Below are 23,113 nucleotides of genomic sequence, written 5' to 3'. Positions count from 1 at the left end.
CCCCCCACTACACAGCTGATTCCCCCCACACTACACAGCTGATTCAACCCCCCACTACACAGCTGGTTCAACCCCCCCACTACACAGCTGGTTCAACCCCCACTACACAGCTGGTTCAACCCCCCACTACACAGCTGGTTCAACCCCCACTACACAGCTGATTAACCCCCCCACTACACAGCTGATTAACCCCCCACTACACAGCTGATTAACCCCCCACTACACAGCTGATTCACCCCCCACTACACAGCTGGTTCACCCCCCCACTACACAGCTGGTTCCCCCACTCCACAGCTGGTTCCCCCACTACACAGCTGGTTCCCCCACTACACAGCTGGTTCCCCCACTACACAGCTGGTTCCCCCACTACACAGCTGGTTCCCCCACTACACAGCTGGTTCCCCCACTCCACAGCTGAGGGGGGACACGTGTAATTTTACCCCTCTGATAAACTAAAGTTAAACATTCTTAAAGCCTTCACTTTTACCCCCAAAAAGGAAATCTCAGAGTCACGAATAGAGTCGCTTTTTGTTCTCACTTGCCAGCTGCTCCCTGTAATTGTCTGTCTCCGAATCACAGGATAAATGTGAGTTTCATCTGCTTCTGGGTAGCAGCTCCTCGCCCGTAACCGATTACAGTCGTTAACCTCAGGTCACGTGACAGGGGTCAGGAAATGAATAGTCTCTGCTGCCACCTGGTGGACGTGTCTCTCTAGACACGACCACAGATGGTACACAGCGAGACCAGATATTTCACCGAATGTATAGTAGATGTGAAGCGTTTTGGTTGGCTTTTCCGTTCACTACCAAATATGGTGATGAGAGGAAGACCAGTGGCTGGCAGTTTGGGGGGAAGAAAATGGCGTGGAGATGGATTTTTATTTTGGTCGACATTCTGTACGTTTTCTCATTGATGAAACGTTTGATCTCAATACAGTTTTTTTCTGTTTCCAAAACTCTAGTCTGTTACGAACAGAGTGGACTAAGTTTTGTAGACTTTACTCTTTGTCAAAGTTTCAACAAAAAAAATGTCGTTCTTCAGAAAGAGTGGAAAGGGCGAATCGAGTTATTTCACACGGTTCACTTCACAGAGTAGGCGTTACCTTAATAGAAATATGCAAATACATGCTAGAATGCACCAACAGAACCCTCTCTAGCTCGTTCTTGGCTCTGCCCACTATGATTCATTTACTCCCATTGGAAACGACAGGCTGTGGTTTATCTTGGGTTAGTTATAAAACATCTTCGACGCTTCTGTTTCAGACGACCTGAATCACAGAGACTCTCGCTAACCCCTGGTGTGGATGATGACTTACCAGAGTCATTTCATTTTCATTTATTTAGCAGACGCTCTTATCCAGAGCGACTTACAGTAGTGAATGCATACATTTCATGCATTTCTTAATTTTCATTTTATTATTTTTTTTGTACTGGCCCCCCGTGGGAATCGAACCCACAACCCTGGCGTTGCAAACACCATGCTCTACCAACTGAGCCACAGGGAAGGCTAGAGTCCAGGGCAGTTCAGCTGAGACTCCGTATTGGACCAGACCAAGTAGCTTATCCATGTTCAAATGGTTAAACAAAACAATATTATACAACAGGCAGATCTGATCCTGTCCAAAAAGAAAACCAGAAATACATCCGATATGAATCCTGCCACGTCAGGAGGCTTCCCTCAATCAGTTTCTCAGATCAATAATCACCTGGGAGTAAACACTCCCTTAACAACCCTTCCTCCTGCTCCTTCCTGCTCCCTCCTGCTCCCTGCTGCTCCCTCCTGCTCCTTCCTGCTCCCTCCTGCTCCCTCCTGCTCCTTCCTGCTCCCTGCTGCTCCCTCCTGCTCCTTCCTGCTCCCTCCTGCTCCTTCCTGCTCCCTCCTGCTCCCTCCTGCTCCCTGCTGCTCCCTCCTGCTCCTGGCCTGGCGGCTGCTGCCTCGTAGAGGTGGGAGATGAAAAGGGGAAATTGACTGTCTGTCTTGCTAACGCTAACACTATCATACAATCACTGGGACCTGTCCAGTTTTGGGAGGGAGAGAGGCAGGCGGAGAGAGGCAGGCGGAGAGAGGCAGGCGGAGAGAGAGGCAGACAGAGAGAGAGGCAGACGGAGAGAGAGGCAGACGGAGAGAGAGGCAGTTGCAGAGAGAGGCAGAGAGGCAGTTGCAGGCAGAACGAGGCACTCAGAGAAGCAGATAGAGAGGCAGACAGAGACAGTTTAGCCTTGTTCACACTAGCAGTTTGAACTGACTCAAATCATTTTTTTTTTTGCATATCCGATTTGAATCTGATCTTTTCCCTGCAGTCTGAACAGCCAAAAATCACATGAAATCAGATATTTCAAGCCACATTTCAAACCACCTGCATAATGGTTTGAAATCAGATACAAATCTGATTCCTGGCCGTGCGACTTTTATCTAAACGATCAAATCTGATTCCTGGCCGTGCGATTTTAATCTGAACGATCAAATCTGATTTTTATTTATTTTTTTAGCCCTCAAGTGGTTTTTAAGATTGTTAACTTACCAATTGCTTGTTAGTCTGTTAACAGTTTGACAAGAACACATGGTAGCTAACTCGCTTGTTAATTGTTTACAAACAAATTAGTGAATGTGTGGTAGCAAACTAAACGGCTAGCTAGATAGCTAGCCCCCCCCCCCAAAAACAAAAGGACCTGTTTTGAAAAGTTCTTACACCGTGTGAATTGTGAACGTGCAAAGCAACTGGGAAACGTCCATGGTAGGCATTGTTGTCACTTTAGCTTGTTGTTTACATACCAACTTCTGACCTGAGAGGAAGCACAACCACCACCAAGCAGCCAACACCGCTGCACACACACACACGCACGCACGCACGCACGCACACGCACACACACACACACACACGCACGCCGTTACCGTGACAACTAGCGTAAGCTGTGTACAGCAAAATGACGACAGTCTGAACACACACACACACACACACACAGATCTGAGTTCGATCACTTTGTAACTTTCTGTTTAGACGGTAGTTAGTATTCCCGAAACGGATTTGAAAAACCAAACTGATTTGAGCACTAAAACACGGAGTGTGAACAAGGCTTTAAGAGAAGGAGCGTTCGTAGGTCTGAATCAAACATACTGTAACGGCCGTCGTTGTGAAGAGACCAAGGTGCAGCGTGGAATTTGTTTATCTTTGTCATTTAATGGGGGAAAAAATTAACACTTTACAAATAAACAAAACTGACAGCCAAACAGTCCTGTCAGGTGAACTAGAACTAAACAGAAATGAACTACCCACAAAACCCAAAGGAAAACAGGCTGCCTAAGTATGGCTCCCAATCAGAGACAACGATGTACAGCTGTCCCTGATTGAGAGCCATACCAGGCCAAAACAAAGAAATACAAAACATATAGAAAAAAAGGACATAGAATGCCCACCCTAGTCACACCCTGGCCTAACCAAAATAGAGAATAAAACCCTCTCTATGGCCAGGGCGTGACACATACAGACATTGGACCTCATTCCGTTGTGGGCTGGATTTTAGGCAGCCAGAGAGCCAGCGTTTGTGACCTGGCTGTGTATCCCAGGAAGCAGTGCTGTTGACTCAGCTAATCTTCCAGACTGACGTGGGAAAGAATTCGTAGAAACCAGAGAGAGACAAAGTGTGAGCCGAACGTGCTCCCCTTTTTTAAATATCACATCAGTCCAACGGTGTGGTCTGTCTGCCATTAAACACAGTGTGATCAGGAAGTGGTCTGTCTGCCATTAAACACAGTGTGATCAGGAAGTGGTCTGTCTGCCATTAAACACAGTGTGATCAGGAAGTGGTCTGTCTGTCATTAAATACAGTGTGATCAGGAAGTGGTCTGTCTGCCATTAAACACGGTGTGATCAGGAAGTGATCTGTCTGCCATTAAACACAGTGCGATCAGGAAGTGGTCTGTCTGCCATTAAACACAGTGTGATCAGGAAGTGGTCTGTCTGCCATTAAATACAGTGTGATCAGGAAGTGGTCTGTCTGCCATTAAACACGGTGTGATCAGGAAGTGGTCTGTCTGCCATTAAACACAGTGCGATCAGGAAGTGGTCTGTCTGCCATTAAACACAGTGTGATCAGGAAGTGATCTGTCTGCCATTAAACACAGTGTGATCAGGAAGTGGTCTGTCTGCCATTAAACACGGTGTGATCAGGAAGTGGTCTGTCTGCCATTAAACACAGTGCGATCAGGAAGTGGTCTGTCTGCCATTAAACACAGTGTGATCAGGAAGTGGTCTGTCTGCCTTTAAACATAGTGTGATCTGTCTGCCATTAAACACAGTGTGATCAGGAAGTGGTCTGTCTGCCATTAAACACAGTGTGATCAGGAAATGGTCTGTCTGCCATTAAACACAGTGTGATCAGGAAGTGGTCTGTCTGCCATTAAACACGGTGTGATCAGGAAGTGATCTGTCTGCCATTAAACACAGTGTGATCAGGAAGTGATCTGTCTGCCATTAAACACAGTGCGATCAGGAAGTGGTCTGTCTGCCATTAAACACAGTGTGATCAGGAATTGGTCTGTCTGCCATTAAACACAGTGTGATCAGGAAGTGGTCTGTCTGCCATTAAACACGGTGTGATCAGGAAGTGGTCTGTCTGCCATTAAACACAGTGCGATCAGGAAGTGGTCTGTCTGCCATTAAACACAGTGTGATCAGGAAGTGGTCTGTCTGCCATTAAACACAGTGTGATCAGGAATTGGTCTGTCTGCCATTAAACACAGTGTGATCAGGAAGTGGTCTGTCTGCCATTAAACACAGTGTGATCAGGAAGTGGTCTGTCTGCCATTAAACACGGTGTGATCAGGAAGTGGTCTGTCTGCCATTAAACACAGTGCGATCAGGAAGTGGTCTGTCTGCCATTAAACACAGTGTGATCAGGAAGTGATCTGTCTGCCATTAAACACAGTGTGATCAGGAATTGGTCTGTCTGCCATTAAACACGGTGTGATCAGGAAGTGATCTGTCTGCCATTAAACACAGTGCGATCAGGAAGTGGTCTGTCTGCCATTAAACACGGTGTGATCAGGAAGTGGTCTGTCTGCCATTAAACACAGTGTGATCAGGAAGTGGTCTGTCTGCCATTAAACACAGTGTGATCAGGAAGTGGTCTGTCTGGATAGGAATCACGTCCCAGATTGTAACGAGCACCTGGATACTGAAGGTCTCAGTCTGGTCACATGATGGGAATCACTAGTGTAGTTGCCGTCACAACTCTTTCATCCTATTGGAATGAAGGGGACGACAGCATTCATGACCACATTACACTGTACTGAGGGCTGGTGATGTGTGTGTGTGTGTTATTTCAGAAGCAATCCTCATCAGTAAAATCTTAATCACTGCTGTCTCTCTCTCTCTCGCTCTGTCTCCATCTCCCTCCCTCCCTCCCTCCCTCCCTCCCTCCCTCCCTCCCTCCCTCCCTCCCTCCCTCCCTCCCTCCCTCCCTCCCTCCCTCCCTCCCTCCCTCCCTCCCTCCCTCCCTCCCTCCCTCCCTCCTCCCTCCCTCCCTCCCTCCCTCCCTCCCTCCCTCCCTCCCTCCCTCCCTCCCTCCCCTCCCTCCCTCCCTCCCTCCCTCCCTCCCTCCCTCCCTCTCTCCCTCTCTCCTCCCTCCCTCCCTCCCTCCCTCCCTCCCTCCCTCCCTCCCTCCCTCCCTCCCTCCCTCCCTCCCTCCCTCTCTCCTCCCTCCCTCCCTCCCTCCCTCCCTCCCTCTCTCCCCCCCACCCTCTCCCTCCCCTCCCTCCCTCTCCTCCCTCCCCCTCCCACCCCTCCTCCCTCCCTCCCTCCCTCCCACCAGGTCACTATGATGCTCTGAGACCCAGCCAGGCGTTTGAATTCACACGGGACCCGTCTGTGGGGCAGATAGCTCTGGCTTTCCTCCAGGCCTCCTTTGCCTTCAGCGGCTGGAACTTCCTGAACTACGTCACCGAGGAGGTGGTCGAGCCACGCAAGTAAGGATAGACCTCTAGATTCAGGCTACGTCCCAATTTAATCAGGATAGACCTCTAGATTCAGGCTACGTCCCAATTTAATCAGGATAGACCTCTAGATTCAGGCTACGTCCCAATTTAATCAGGATAGACCTCTAGATTCAGGCTGCATCCCAATTTAATCAGGATAGACCTCTAGATTCAGGCTGCGTCCCAATTTAATCAGGATAGACCTCTAGATGCAGGCTGCGTCCCAATTTAATCAGGATAGACCTTTAGACCTCTAGATTCAGGCTGCGTCCCAATTTAATCTAGACCTCTAGATTCAGGCTACGTCCCAATTTAATCAGGATAGAACTCTAGATTCAGGCTGCGTCCCAATTTAATCAGGATAGACCTCTAGATTCAGGCTGCGTCCCAATTTAATCAGGATAGACCTCTAGATTCAGGCTGCGTCCCAATTTAATCAGGATAGACCTCTAGATGTAGGCTACGTCCCAATTTAATCAGGATAGACCTCTAGATTCAGGCTGCGTCCCAATTTAATCAGGATAGACCTCTAGACCTCTAGATTCAGGCTGCGTCTCAATTTAATCAGGATAGACCTCTAGATTCAGGCTACGTCACAATTTAATCAGGATAGACCTCTAGACCTCTAGATTCAGGCTGCGTCTCAATTTAATCAGGATAGACCTCTAGATTCAGGCTGCGTCTCAATTTAATCAGGATAGACCTCTAGATTCAGGCTGCGTCTCAATTTAATCAGGATAGACCTCTAGATGCAGGCTGCGTCCCAATTTAATCAGTATAGACCTCTAGATTTAGGCTACGAACCAAGTGTTTACCCTTCTAACAATGTGTGCAATTGCACACTCCCTGTCATGAATTTCAAAGCATTGGTCTGCTCTAAACATTAGCCGTAGGGAATTTTCCAAGTGCACACTTCAGGAGGAGGGTGGAGAATCGGAGCGCAACGGACTGTGTCCTCATAGCACCACCTAGTGGTGGAAAGTGGAAGAGCAGCTGTTGTCATCCAGTAGTATATTGACTTTACGTGTTTTCATGTTGCAGCTTTTTCCTTATTGCCTCCCATGCTCAAATTATATTCATTAACTTTACTGTCTCACTGCTGTCTAACGAGTTGACTGTCTCACTGTTGACTGTCTCACTGCTGTCTAACGATTTGACTGTCTTACTGCTGTCTAACGAGTTGACTGTCTCACTGTTGACTGTCTCACTGTTGACTGTCTCACTGCTGTCTAATGAGTTGAACCTGCCCCTAGCCATCCACATATTACTATAATATATTATTACAGTACTATATTACTGTAATATAATGTACTGTTTTACAGGAACTTGGTATATTACTGTAAAATATGTTTCTAATCTCAGGATCCTGCCCCGGGCTATCTACATATTACTTTAATATATTATTACAGTACTATATTACTGTAATATAATGTACTGTAATATAATGTACTGTTTTACAGGAACCTACTGTAATATAATGTACTGTTTTACAGGAACCAGGCTATCTACATATCCATTCCCCTGGTGACGTTAGTTTACAGTCTGACTGACATATTAACTATCTATCTTTACAGGAACCTGCCCCGGGCTATCTACATATCCATTCCCCTGGTGACGTTAGTTTACACTCTGACTAACATCGCATACTTCTCCTCCATGACCCCCGAAGAGCTGTTGGCATCCAACGCCGTGGCCGTGGTGAGAATTCATCTAGAAATAAAATAACAGCAAAAAGTAATAACACTTAATAATAAAGTCATAATAAATACACAATGAGTAACGATAACATGGCTATATACAGGAAGTACCAGGTAATAACATGGCTATATACAGGAAGTGCCAGGTAATAGCATGGCTATATACAGGAAATAACATGGCTATATACAGGAAGTGCCAGGTAATAACATGGCTATATACAGGGAGTACCAGGTAATAACATGGCTATATACAGGAAGTACCAGGTCATAACATGGCTATATACAGGAAATAACATGGCTATATACAGGAAGTACCAGGTAATAACATGGCTATATACAGGGAGTACCAGGTAATAACATGGCTATATACAGGAAGTACCAGGTAATAACATGGCTATATACAGGAAGTACCAGGTAATAACATGGCTATATACAGGAAGTACCAGGTAATAACATGGCTATATACAGGAAGTACCAGGTAATAACATGGCTATATACAGGAAGTACCAGGCAATAACATGGCTATATACAGGAAGTAATAGGTAATAACATGGCTATATACAGGAAGTAACAGGTAATAACATGGCTATATACAGGAAGTACCAGGTAATAACATGGCTATATACAGGAAGTACCAGGCAATAACATGGCTATAATAACATGGCTATGATAACATGGCTATAATATATAATAACATGGCTATATACAGGAAGTACTAGGTAATAACATGGCTATATACAGGAAGTACCAGGTAATAACATGGCTATATACAGGAAGTACCAGGTAATAACATGGCTATATACAGGAAGTATCAGGTAATAACATGGCTATATACAGGAAATACCAGGTAATAACATGGCTATATACAGGAAGTACCAGGTAATAACATGGCTATATACAGGAAGTACCAGGTAATAACATGGCTATATACAGGGAGTACCAGGTAATAACATGGCTATATACAGGAAGTACCAGGTAATAACATGGCTATATACAGGGAGTACCAGGTAATAACATGGCTATATACAGGAAGTACCAGGTAATAACATGGCTATATACAGGAAGTACCAGGTAATAACATGGCTATATACAGGGAGTACCAGGTAATAACATGGCTATATACAGGAAGTACCAGGTAATAACATGGCTATATACAGGAAGTACCAGGCAATAACATGGCTATATACAGGAAGTACTAGGTAATAACATGGCTATATACAGGAAGTACCAGGTAATAACATGGCTATATACAGGAAGTACCAGGTAATAACATGGCTATATACAGGAAGTACCAGGTAATAACATGGCTATATACAGGAAGTACCAGGTAATAACATGGCTATATACAGGAAGTACCAGGTAATAACATGGCTATATACAGGGAGTACCAGGTAATAACATGGCTATATACAGGAAGTACCAGGTAATAACATGGCTATATACAGGGAGTACCAGGTAATAACATGGCTATATACAGGAAGTACCAGGTAATAACATGGCTATATACAGGAAGTACCAGGTAATAACATGGCTATATACAGGGAGTACCAGGTAATAACATGGCTATATACAGGAAGTACCAGGTAATAACATGGCTATATACAGGAAGTACCAGGCAATAACATGGCTATATACAGGAAGTACTAGGTAATAACATGGCTATATACAGGAAGTACCAGGTAATAACATGGCTATATACAGGAAGTACCAGGTAATAACATGGCTATATACAGGAAGTACCAGGCAATAACATGGCTATAATAACATGGCTATGATAACATGGCTATAATATATAATAACATGGCTATATACAGGAAGTACTAGGTAATAACATGGCTATATACAGGAAGTACCAGGTAATAACATGGCTATATACAGGAAGTACCAGGTAATAACATGGCTATATACAGGGAGTACCAGGTAATAACATCGCTATATACAGGGAGTACCAGGTAATAACATGGCTATATACAGGAAGTACCAGGTAATAACATGGCTATATACAGGGAGTACCAGGTAATAACATGGCTATATACAGGAAGTATCAGGTAATAACATGGCTATATACAGGAAATACCAGGTAATAACATGGCTATATACAGGAAGTACCAGGTAATAACATGGCTATATACAGGAAGTACCAGGTAATAACATGGCTATATACAGGAAGTACCAGGTAATAACATGGCTATATACAGGGAGTACCAGGTAATAACATGGCTATATACAGGGAGTACCAGGTAGTAACATGGCTATATACAGGGAGTACCAGTACTGAGTTAATGTGTAGTGGTATGAGGTAATAACATGGCTATATACAGGATGTCGATGTGCAGGGGTACGAGGTAGTTGAGGTAGATGTGTACATATAGGTAGGGATAAAGTGACTAAGCAACAGGATAGATAATAGACAGTAACAGCAGTATACTGTAGGTAGGGGTAAAGGATAGATAATAGACAGTAACAGCAGTATACTGTAGGTAGGGGTAAAGGATAGATAATAGACAGTAACAGCAGTATACTGTAGGTAGTGGTAAAGGATAGATAATAGACAGTAACAGCAGTATACTGTAGGTAGGGGTAAAGGATAGATAATAGGCAGTAACAGCAGTATACTGTAGGTAGGGGTAAAGGATAGATAATAGACAGTAACAGCAGTATACTGTAGGTAGGGGTAAAGGATAGATAATAGACAGTAACAGCAGTATACTGTAGGTAGGGGTAAAGGATAGATAATAGACAGTAACAGCAGTATACTGTAGGTAGGGGTAAAGGATAGATAATAGACAGTAACAGCAGTATACTGTAGGTAGGGGTAAAGGATAGATAATAGACAGTAACAGCAGTATACTGTAGGTAGGGGTAAAGGATAGATAATAGACAGTAACAGCAGTATACTGTAGGTAGGGGTAAAGGATAGATAATAGACAGTAACAGCAGCAGTATACTGTAGGTAGGGGTAAAGGATAGATAATAGACAGTAACAGCAGTATACTGTAGGTAGGGGTAAAGGATAGATAATAGACAGTAACAGCAGTATACTGTAGGTAGGGGTAAAGGATAGATAATAGACAGTAGCAGCAGTATACTGTAGGTAGGGGTAAAGGATAGATAATAGACAGTAACAGCAGTGTACTGTAGGTAGGGGTAAAGGATAGATAATAGACAGTAACAGCAGTATACTGTAGGTAGGGGTAAAGGATAGATAATAGACAGTAACAGCAGTATACTGTAGGTAGGGGTAAAGGATAGATAATAGACAGTAACAGCAGTATACTGTAGGTAGGGGTAAAGGATAGATAATAGACAGTAACAGCAGTATACTGTAGGTAGGGGTAAAGGATAGATAATAGACAGTAACAGCAGTATACTGTAGGTAGGGGTAAAGGATAGATAATAGACAGTAACAGCAGTATACTGTAGGTAGTGGTAAAGGGGTAAAGGTGTAATGAGTCTGAGGACCCATGCCAAATCTTTTCAGTCTCCTGAAGGGGGAATAGGTTTTGTCGTGCCCTCTTCACGACTGTCTTGGTGTGCTTGGACCATGATAGTTTGTTGGTGATGTGGACAACAAGGAACTTGAAGCTCTCAACATGCTCCACTACAGCCCCGTCGATGAGAATGGGGGTGTGCTCGGTCCTCCTTTATTTCCACGTAGTGTAAAAGCTAATGAGGATCCATAATAAACACCAGGAAGAGAAGCTGCTGCTGCTGTAAAAGCTAATGAGGATCCATAATAAACACCAGGAAGAGAAGCTACTGCTGCTGTTAAAGCTAATGAGGATCCATAATAAACACCAGGAAGAGAAGCTGCTGCTGCTTCTGTTAAAGCTAATGAGGATCCATAATAAACACCAGGAAGAGAAGCTGCTGCTTCTTCTGTTAAAGCTAATGAGGATCCATAATAAACACCAGGAAGAGAAGCTACTGCTGCTGTAAAAGCTAATGAGGATCCATAATAAACACCAGGAAGAGAAGCTGCTGCTGCTTCTGTTAAAGCTAATGAGGATCCATAATAAACAAATAAAATGTTATGTGATTTTTGTGTGGTTATTTAACAGTTAACTATCTGTGGTTGTTTTAAAGGGTTGTTTTAATGATTGTTGAATGTTTTTTTTTACAGACATTTGGTGAGAAGTTGCTGGGCATATTCTCCTGGGTGATGCCCATCTCTGTAGCTCTGTCGACATTCGGAGGAATCAACGGCTACCTCTTCACTTCTTCCAGGTACTCATAGTCTCGTAATATATATAGTCAGTGGTTCTCATAACCTCATAACCCCAAATCAATATACAGTCCACTTCATTCATAACCCCAAATCAATATACAGTCCACTTCATTCATAACCTAAATCAATATACAGTCCACTTCATTCATAACCCAAATCAATATACAGTCCACTTCATTCATAACCTAAATCAATATACAGTCCACTTCATTCATAACCCAAATCAATATACAGTCCACTTCATTCATAGCCCCAAATCAATATACAGTCCACTTCATTCATAACCCAAATCATTATACAGTCCACTTCATTCATAACCCAAATCAATATACAGTCCACTTCATTCATAACCCAAATCAATATACAGTCCACTTCATTCATAACCCAAATCAATATACAGTCCACTTCATTCATAACCCAAATCAATATACAGTCCACTTCATTCATAGCCCCAAATCAATATACAGTCCACTTCATTCATAACCCAAATCAATATACAGTCCACTTCATTCATAACCTAAATCAATATACAGTCCACTTCATTCATAACCCAAATCAATATACAGTCCACTTCATTCATAGCCCCAAATCAATATACAGTCCACTTCATTCATAACCCCAAATCAATATACAGTCCACTTCATTCATAACCTAAATCAATATACAGTCCACTTCATTCATAACCCAAATCAATATACAGTCCACTTCATTCATAGCCCCAAATCAATATACAGTCCACTTCATTCATAACCCCAAATCAATATACAGTCCACTTCATTCATAACCCCAAATCAATATACAGTCCACTTCATTCATAACCCCAAATCAATATACAGTCCACTTCATTCATAACCCCAAATCAATATACAGTCCACTTCATTCATAACCCAAATCAATATACAGTCCACTTCATTCATAACCCAAATCATTATACAGTCCACTTCATTCATAACCCCAAATCAATATACAGTCCACTTCATTCATAGCCCCAAATCAATATACAGTCCACTTCATTCATAGACCCAAATCAATATACAGTCCACTTCATTCATAACCCAAATCAATATACAGTCCACTTCATTCATAACCCCAAATCAATATACAGTCCACTTCATTCATAACCCCAAATCAATATACAGTCCACTTCATTCATAGCGTATCTGTGGTGTAGCGCTGCAGGAATCCAACCCACAACCCCTTGGTGTTGCTAGCATCACCCTCCGACCAACTGCAAACACACCAAACGCTATTGTCCCTTTATCTCCTCCTCAGGTTGTGTTTCTCTGGAGCCAGAGAGGGTCACCTGCCTTACCTGTTGGCCATGATCCACCTGAAAAACTGCACCCCTATTCCTGCTCTGCTAGTCTGTGTAAGTTACTGCACCTCTATTCCCGCTCTGCTAGTCTGTGTAAGTTACTGCACCCCTATTCCTCTGCTAGTCTGTGTAAATTACTGCACCCCTATTCCCGCTCTGCTAGTCTGTGTAAGTTACTGCACCCCTATTCCCACTCTGCTAGTCTGTGTAAGTTACTGCACCCCTATTCCCACTCTACTAGTCTGTGTAAATTACTGCACCCCTATTCCTGCTCTGCTAGTCTGTGTAAGTTACTGCACCTCTATTCCCGCTCTGCTAGTCTGTGTAAGTTACTGCACCCCTATTCCTGCTCTGCTAGTCTGTGTAAATTACTGCACCTCTATTCCCGCTCTGCTAGTCTGTGTAAGTTACTGCACCTCTATTCCCACTCTACTAGTCTGTGTAAGTTACTGCACCCCTATTCCCACTCTACTAGTCTGTGTAAATTACTGCACCCCTATTCCCACTCTGCTAGTCTGTGTAAGTTACTGCACCCCTATTCCCACTCTGCTAGTCTGTGTAAATTACTGCACCCCTATTCCCACTCTGCTAGTCTGTGTATAGTTCCTATAGCCCCAAACCCCAGGGCTGCACTAGCCCCAAACCCCAGGGCTGCTCTAGTTCCTATAGCCCCAAACCCCAGGGCTGCTCTAGCTTCCCATAGCCCCAAACCCCAGGGCTGCACTAGTTCCTATAGCCCCAAACCCCAGGGCTGCTCTAGCCCCAAACCCCAGGGCTGCACTAGCCCCAAACCCCAGGGCTGCACTAGTTCCTATAGCCCCAAACCCCAGGGCTGCACTAGCCCCAAACCCCAGGGCTGCACTAGTTCCTATAGCCCCAAACCCCAGGGCTGCAATAGCCCCAAACCCCAGGGCTGCACTAGTTCCTATAGCCCCAAACCGCAGGGCTGCTCTAGTTCCTATAGCCCCAAACCCCAGGGCTGCACTAGCCCCAAACCCCAGGGCTGCTCTAGTTCCTATAGCCCCAAACCCCAGGGCTGCACTAGTTCCTATAGCCCCAAACCCCAGGGCTGCACTAGTTCCTATAGCCCCAAACCCCAGGGCTGCGCTAGTTCCTATAGGCCCAAACCCCAGGGCTGCACTAGTTCCTATAGCCCCAAACCCCAGGGCTGCACTAGTTCCTATAGCCCCAAACCCCAGGGCTGCTCTAGCCCCAAACCCCAGGGCTGCACTAGTTCCTAAAGCCCCAAACCCCAGGGCTGCACTAGTTCCTATAGCCCCAAACCCCAGGGCCATGCTAGTTCCTACAGCCCCAAACCCCAGGGCTGCACTAGCCCCAAACCCCAGGGCTGCACTAGTTCCTATAGCCCCAAACCCCAGGGCTGCACTAGTTCCTATAGCCCCAAACCCCAGGGCTGCTCTAGTTCCTATAGCCCCAAACCCCAGGGCTGCTCTAGTTCCTATAGCCCATAACCCCAGGGCTACACTAGCCCCAAACCCCAGGGCTGCTCTAGTTCCTATAGCCCATAACCCCAGGGCTACACTAGCCCCAAACCCCAGGGCTGCTCTAGTTCCTATAGCCCCAAACCCCAGGGCTGCACTAGTTCCTATAGCCCCAAACCCCAGGGCCATGTTAGTTCCTACAGCCCCAAACCCCAGGGCTGCACTAGCCCCAAACCCCAGGGCTGCACTAGTTCCTATAGCCCCAAACCCCAGGGCTGCACTAGTTCCTATAGCCCCAAACCCCAGGGCTGCACTAGCCCTAAACCCCAGGGCTGTGCTATATATCTTTGTGTATAATGTTATAGTCTCCCAAAGTGTATGTTACGTCTATATTCATTGACCTCTGTTTCCTTCCTCCTCCACAGTGCGGAGCCACCATAGTGATCCTGTGTATCGGAGAGACTCACAACCTGATCAACTATGTTTCCTTTATTAACTTCCTGTCTTATGGAGTGACCATCGCTGGCCTGCTGTACTATCGCTGGAAGAGACCCAACCTGCTACGACCCATCAAGGTACAGCAGGCCTATATCTGGTGCTACTATATCTGGGAACTATTTACTAGTGCACACCGTAACCAGGAAATGAACTGGTCATTATATTATTGAGTGGGGAAACCAGGAAATGAACTGGTCATTCTATTACTGAGAGGGGAAACCAGGGGAAACCAGGAAATGAACTGGTCATTCTATTACTGAGAGGGGAAACCAGGAAATGAACTGGTCATTCTATTCCTGAATGGGAAACCAGGAAATGAACTGGTCATTCTATTACTGAGTGGGAAACCAGGAAATGAACTGGTCATTCTATTACTGAATGGGAAACCAGGAAATGAACTGGTCATTCTATTCCTGAATGGGAAACCAGGAAATGAACTGGTCATTCTATTACTGAGTGGGAAACCAGGAAATTAACTGGTCATTCTATTACTGATGGGAAACCAGGAAATGAACTGGTCATTCTATTACTGAATGGGAAACCAGGAAATGAACTGGTCATTCTATTACTGAGTGGGAAACCAGGAAATTAACTGGTCATTCTATTACTGATGGGAAACCAGGAAATGAACTGGTCATTCTATTACTGAATGGGAAACCAGGAAATGAACTGGTCATTCTATTACTGAATGGGAAACCATGGGAAACCAGGAAATGAACTGGTCATTCTATTACTGAATGGGAAACCATGGGAAACCAGGAAATGAACTGGTCATTCTATTACTGAATGGGAAACCATGGGAAACCAGGAAATGAACTGGTCATTCTATTACTGAGTGGGAAACCAGGAAATTAACTGGTCATTCTATTCCTGAATGGGAAACCAGGAAATGAACTGGTCATTCTATTACTGAATGGGAAACCAGGAAATGAACTGGTCATTCTATTACTGAGTGGGAAACCAGGAAATGAACTGGTCATTCTATTACTGAATGGGAAACCAGGAAATGAACTGGTCATTCTATTACTGATGGAAAACCAGGAAATGAACTGGTCATTCTATTACTGAATGGGAAACCGGACGTTGTGCTGTGGTGTATTACGATTGGTTTTTTATCTCTTCCTCCCGTCCTCCCTCGTCTCTCCCCCTCCCTCTATCCTCTCCCCCATCTCCCCCATCCTCCCTTGTCTCTCCCCCTCCCTCTATCCTCTCCCCCCTCCTCCCCGGTCCTCCCTCCCCCCTCCTCCCCGGTCCTCCCTCTCCCCCGTTCTCCCCCTCCCTCTCCCCCATCCTCCCTCGTCTCTCCCCCCTCCCTCTATCCTCTCCCCATTCCCCTTCTTTCTTCTCCCCCATCCTCCCTCCCTCTATCCTCTCCTCCCCTCCCCCTCTCCCTTCAGGTGAGTGTGTTGGTCCCAATCAGTTACCTGGTGTTCTGGGCGGTGCTGCTGGGGTTCAGCCTGTACTCGGAGCCCGTGGTGTGTGGCATGGGGATCGTCATCATGCTCACCGGGGTACCCGTCTACTTCGTGGGGGTCCACTGGAAGAACAAGCCCAGATGTGTCTACAGGGTCGTGGGTGAGTGACTCCTCCACTCCTTGTCCATGTAGGTCACCAGACGCTCTTATTCAGAGCAAACTTACAGTCATTCAACTAAGGGAGGTAAGACAACCACAGTCACAGTCATCCTGCCGTCTCTGTATCGACACCGATAAGGCAGCAGAGTCACATGCTGCCATCTCTGTATCGACACCGATAAGGCAGCAGAATGATTGTCTGCCGTCTCTGCATCGACACCGATAAGGCAGCAGAGTGACATGCTGCCGAATGACATGCTGCCGTCTCTGCATCGACACCGATAAGGCAGCAGAATGATTGTCTGCCGTCTCTGCATCGACACCGATAAGGCAGCAGAATGATTGTCTGCCGTCTCTGCATCGACACCGATAAGGCAGCAGAATGAAATACTGCCGTCTCTGCATCGACACCGATAAGGCAGCAGAATGATTGTCTGCCGTCTCTGTATCGACACTGATAAGGCAGCAGAATGATTGTCTGCCGTCTCTGCATCGACACCGATAAGGCAGCAGAATGAAATACTGCCGTCTCTGCATCGACACCGATAAGGCAGCAGAATGATTGTCTGCCGTCTCTGCATCGACACCGATAAGGCAGCAGAGTGACATGCTGCCGTCTGCAGAATATGTGTCTGTCACGAGAATTTTCAATCCCATTGATAATAACTAACAATTATTAAAGCTTTGACTAATTCCCGAGGTTTGTAAGACCCCGGGTTTAATAATAACTAGGCAAAGACTCAGGTTATGCGAAAGGTTCGTACAGTTTATTCACGAGAACGTTCTGAAGTCCATTTTATAACTCACTCCCTACTTACGCACATACATACACACGAACACGTCCTTCCCCATGGTTTATCACTACCAAACTGGCAGTTCCATTCCCCCCGAGATTAGAGGAACCTTGAAAGGACTCCCTGTCCTATCGTAAGTTTCTAGCCAGGTCCAGGTCATACACAGTTTAATTGTTCTCGGTATTTTCTTAGTCACACACACACACACATTTCTACTTGTCTCGATCAAACCTTTTTAGACTGAAGTTTATCGTTCTAATTGATTATACATGTTACAGAATCGAATGATTACTAATAGTTACGTTTGTCTAATTATTCATTATATATGTTACATAATGTCATAATTACGTTTCAGGGTGGAATTCTTTAGTCATTACTTTTAAGCATATAAATTCCCTTATCAGTGTCTTACAGCAGAATGAAACGCTGCCATCTGCAGAATATGTGTCTTACAGCAGAATGACATTTTTTTTGTCATGAAGTTGTGATCTACCACTAGAGGGCCGTACAAGTCTGCTTTTCCAGAAGACGCCCCCAAACATTATCATGTTGAGTTGGAGTCAGTGATTTTACTGTATACGTCTCTGACCTCGCTGCCTGTCTGTTCTGTTCCAGAGTGTGTGACCTACGTGGGTCAGAAGCTGTGTTTCGTGGTGTTCCCCCAAGAAGACCTGTCAGAGATCACCCCCCTCACATCCTCGGATAAACACAACGACTGAACGAGCCCCCTCCCTCACAGCCTCGGATAAACACAACGACTGAACGAGCCCCTCCCTCACAGCCTCGGATAAACACAACGACTGAACGAGCCCCCTCACAGCCTCGGATAAACACAACGACTGAACGAGCCCCCTCACATCCTCGGATAAACACAACGACTGAACGAGCCCCTCCCTCACAGCCTCGGATAAACACAACAACTGGACAAGCCCCCTCACAGCCTCGGATAAACACAACGACTGAACAAGCCCCCTCCCTCACAGCCTCGGATAAACACAACGACTGAACGAGCCCCCTCACAGCCTCGGATAAACACAACGACTGAACGAGCCCCTCCCTCACAGCCTCGGATAAACACAACAACTGGACAAGCCCCCTCACAGCCTCGGATAAACACAACGACTGAACGAGCCCCTCCCTCACAGCCTCGGATAAACACAACGACTGAACGAGCCCCCTCACAGCCTCGGATAAACACAACAACTGGACAAGCCCCCTCACAGCCTCAGATAAACACAACGACTGAACGAGCTCCCTCACAGTCTCGGATAAACACAACGACTGAACACCTCTCCCCCTCACAGCCTCGGATAAACACAACGACTGAACGAGCCCCTCCCTCACAGCCTCCGATAAACACAACAACTGAACATCTCTCTCCCTCACGCCTCGGATAAACACAACAACTGAACACCTCTCCCCCTCACAGCCTCGGATAAACACAACAACTGAACACCTCTCTCCCTCACAGCCTCGGATAAACACAACAACTGAACACCTCTCTCTCTCCGTCCATCTAACAGCTGCCAGAACGGCCTGATCCGTCTGCCTACCAGGAACTTTTTAAACCTCTTTCTGTTCGTTGCCTTCTACTCCCTGGATGCATCCCCAACTGGCACCCTATTCCCTATGATAGTGCACTACTTTTGACCAAAGCACCATGGGCCCTGGTGTAAAGTAGTGCACTACATAGGGAATAGAGTACTATTTTAGGCCACACAAGGGTCTCTCCTCAAGAGTAAAGAGAGAGTTTCCATCCTGGTACTTCTGAGAGGCTGTCTCCAGGCTCTTCCATCCTGGTACTTCTGAGAGGCTGTCTCCAGGCTGTGTTTAGTGGGAGGGGCATCAGGGATCAGTAAAGGTTGTATTGGTCGATACACCCTCCCAATGCCAAGACACCATACTCAAGGAACTTTTGTTTTATGAGATATTTGTTTTTGAAATGAGTCTAATCTTTGTCAATTTTATTGTGCCTTACAAGTGGGGATAGTTAAAAAAAAAAAAATTATAATAATTATTTGATGCGGCCTATTGATTTTTGTGGTGATATTAAGTTTAAACTGTGTACTATTCCATGATGTACAGTAGTAGTTGCAGTGGTTTTCCTTTGGCTGCACTTCCTACTACTTCCTATGACTTCCACTGAGCTTTTTTCCCTGTAGTAACTGACCTGTAGTAACTGACCTGTAGTAACTGACCTGTGGTAACTGACCTGTAGTAACTGACCTGTAGTAACTGACCTGTAGTAACTTCTAGAGTTTGGTGTTGATGGGATACGGTCTGACCTGTAGTAACTTCTAGAGTTTGGTGTTGATGGGATACGGTCTGACCTGTAGTAACTTCTAGAGTTTGGTGGTGATGGGATACGGTCTGACCTGTAGTAACTTCTAGAGTTTGGTGTTGATGGGATACGGTCTGACCTGTAGTAACTTCTAGAGTTTGGTGTTGATGGGATACGGTCTGACCTGTAGTAACTTCTAGAGTTTGGTGTTGACGGGATACCACTTGCGTCCCAAATGGCACCCTATTCCCTTGATAGTGCATTACTTTTGTGCACTACATAGGGAATAGGGTGCCATCGTTGACACCACCATAGTCTCTCTCTATCTCTTCCTAGAAGAAGGATGCTTCGGTTAAGCCCCAAGGCATTCAGCAGGGAAAGCTTCCAAACTAAACCCCAGCAGCACTTAGTCAACTTGTTTCAATCGACTTGCTTCACAAGGCAATATAATATGTTAAGTTAAATGCCTTTTTTTTTATATACCAGACGCCAAGTACATAGAGTCAATAGTTACTTTGACATTGACGCACAAGTACAATGTCCACAATTAGTGAAACTCCTGAAAAGATAACAGAGGATATTGAAAACTATTGAAAACTCCTGAAAAGACGAGAGGAGATTGAAAACTATTGAAAACTCCTGAAAAGACGAGAGGAGATTGAAAACTATTGAAAACTCTCTGGAAGTCATTTTAGTCTATGCAAAACAGTGTTTGGGATTCCATACTAGACGTGCGCCTCAAATGGCGCCACATTCCCTACGTAGTGCACTACTTTTGACCAGGGTCTATAGGGTAGTAGTGCACTACTTTTGACCAGGGTCAATAGGGTAGTAGTGCACTACATAGGGAATAGGGTACCGTTAGGAACAAAGCCTAGGAATGTTCATGCTTTTTATTGCCTTTTTATAGCCTGCAACACTAGATAGTGAGGACTGAGGTTTTGCACTTTGAATCTCTCTGCAGGGTTTTTTTTTAAATGCAGAGGGGTAAGTAACTATGCCACTAATACCAAGGGACGCTTCCTGCCCATCTGCCTATAAACAGCACTGCCAATCATTATGAAATGATGAGTCCACAGAGTTAATTCACTGTGTTCCAGACGGTACTTTCAGAATTGGATCCACTTCCTTATCTAATATCGCTGTGTTCCAGACGGTACTTTCAGAATTGGATCCACTTCCTTATCTAATATCGCTGTGTTCCAGACGGTACTTTCAGAATTGGATCCACTTCCTTATCTAATATCGCTGTGTTCCAGATGGTACTTTCAGAATTGGATCCACTTCCTTATCTAATTCGCTGTGTTCCAGACGGTACTTTCAGAATTGGATCCACTTCCTTATCTAATATCGCTGTGTTCCAGACGGTACTTTCAGAATTGGATCCACTTCCTTATCTAATATCGCTGTGTTCCAGACGGTACTTTCAGAATTGGATCCACTTCCTTATCTAATATCGCTGTGTTCCAGATGGTACTTTCAGAATTGGATCCACTTCCTTATCTAATTCGCTGTGTTCCAGACGGTACTTTCAGAATTGGATCCACTTCCTTATCTAATTCGCTGTGTTCCAGACGGTACTTTCAGAATTGGATCCACTTCCTTATCTAATATCGCTGTGTTCCAGACGGTACTTTCAGAATTGGATCCACTTCCTTATCTAATTCGCTGTGTTCCAGACGGTACTTTCAGAATTGGATCCACTTCCTTATCTAATTCGCTGTGTTCCAGACGGTACTTTCAGAATTGGATCCACTTCCTTATCTAATTCGCTGTGTTCCAGACGGTACTTTCAAAAATGGCTTCACTGGAAGCATATTCCACCCACTGTGGAAGCATATTCCCATTCTCACAAACATAACAGCATGAAATCCTTGTTTTGTCCTCTGTGTGAGTAACTAGCTATACTGTTACAGATGTTACAGACCATGCATGTGTCTTAAAGGCCTTACACAGAGTCACACACACAGAGCCCAATATCAGGCTAAAGATATGGCTCTGGTTATACAATAGCTGTCCATTTCTGGTCTCACAGACAGTCACTGTGTGTCCCTAGTCCCTCCTCCTCCTCTACAGTCACTGTGTGTCCCTCCTCCTCCTCTACAGTCTCTGTGTGTCCCTCCTCCTCTACTTTCCTCTGCATGCTGTGGAGTTCACCAGGACTTCTCCATGAACGGTGTGGGTCTGCTGCTTCACACACACACTGGGTGTGTTCCAGGTGGTCTGTTTTTGCAGTCATGATGCACATCTCAGAAGATTACAATACGTCATATTTACGAGCTAGCCTGAGATGTTAAAAAAAACCTCTCCGGGCATTGTGACTCGGGAACACACCCACACCCTCAATGCTAATACTGTAAACATGTCTATGTGTTTTTCTGCAGTTTCCTTCCTAATACTGTAAAACATGTCTATGTGTTTTTCTGCAGTTTCCTTCCAGCTCTCCCACAGTGAGGCGCATGGTTAGCTCAACACAACAGTGTAAATATTTGTGTAAAGTAAAAGTGTCAGGGATTCATGGTAAACATCGCATTCCTCCGACGTCTTGTGATACATGCTATACACACGTACAGTAACAATGGTGTAATTTTTGGTGAACTTTTCTGTTTTGTAAAATAATATAAAATGTATGAGGATAACAATAATAGCTTATTAAATATAATTGTGGAAAAACAAAAGTGATATTTATATTTTCCAAAATTATTTGTGTGTGTTTATGTGTGCATAGAGGTACCTCTACTATCATCAGTGGTAGGTATCTCTACTATCATCAGTGGTATCTCTACTATCATCAGTGGTAGGTATCTCTACTATCATCAGTGGTATCTCTACTATCATCAGTGGTATCTCTACTATCATCAGTGGTATCTCTACTATCATCAGTGGTATCTCTACTATCATCAGTGGTGGTATCTCTACTATCATCAGTGGTAGGTATCTCTACTATCATCAGTGGTAGGTATCTCTACTATCATCAGTGGTATCTCTACTATCATCAGTGGCACCTCTACTATCATCAGTGGCACCTCTACTATCATCAGTGGCACCTCTACTATCATCAGTGGTATCTCTACTATCATCAGTGGTAGGTATCTCTACTATCATCAGTGGTAGGTATCTCTACTATCATCAGTGGTATCTCTACTATCATCAGTGGTATCTCTACTATCATCAGTGGTATCTCTACTATCATCAGTGGTATCTCTACTATCATCAGTGGCACCTCTACTATCATCAGTGGTATCTCTACTATCATCAGTGGTATCTCTACTATCATCAGTGGTATCTCTACTATCATCAGTGGTATCTCT

General features: G+C 44.9%; 1 protein-coding gene across 1 annotated transcript in view; it reads left to right on the top strand.

Moving 5' to 3' along the window:
* The window catches only part of LOC106588049 (asc-type amino acid transporter 1), a 62,071-nt gene extending 39,591 nt beyond the window's left edge, over positions 1–22,480 (top strand). The window contains exons 5-11 of the mRNA XM_045708128.1: positions 5,811–5,964; positions 7,548–7,671; positions 11,794–11,897; positions 13,171–13,267; positions 15,081–15,230; positions 16,551–16,728; positions 18,137–22,480. Of these exons, the coding sequence (XP_045564084.1) occupies positions 5,811–5,964; positions 7,548–7,671; positions 11,794–11,897; positions 13,171–13,267; positions 15,081–15,230; positions 16,551–16,728; positions 18,137–18,240 (911 nt within the window). The 3' untranslated portion in view covers positions 18,241–22,480. The remainder of the gene's footprint in view (positions 1–5,810; positions 5,965–7,547; positions 7,672–11,793; positions 11,898–13,170; positions 13,268–15,080; positions 15,231–16,550; positions 16,729–18,136) is intronic.
* Positions 22,481–23,113: the final 633 nt, after the last annotated feature.

Source organism: Salmo salar, chromosome ssa26 (assembly GCF_905237065.1).
Source record: "Salmo salar chromosome ssa26, Ssal_v3.1, whole genome shotgun sequence".
NCBI classification, from domain to species: domain Eukaryota; kingdom Metazoa; phylum Chordata; class Actinopteri; order Salmoniformes; family Salmonidae; genus Salmo; species Salmo salar.
Note: the sequence above shows the minus strand (reverse complement) of the source record. Positions and strands in the feature narration are given on the sequence as shown.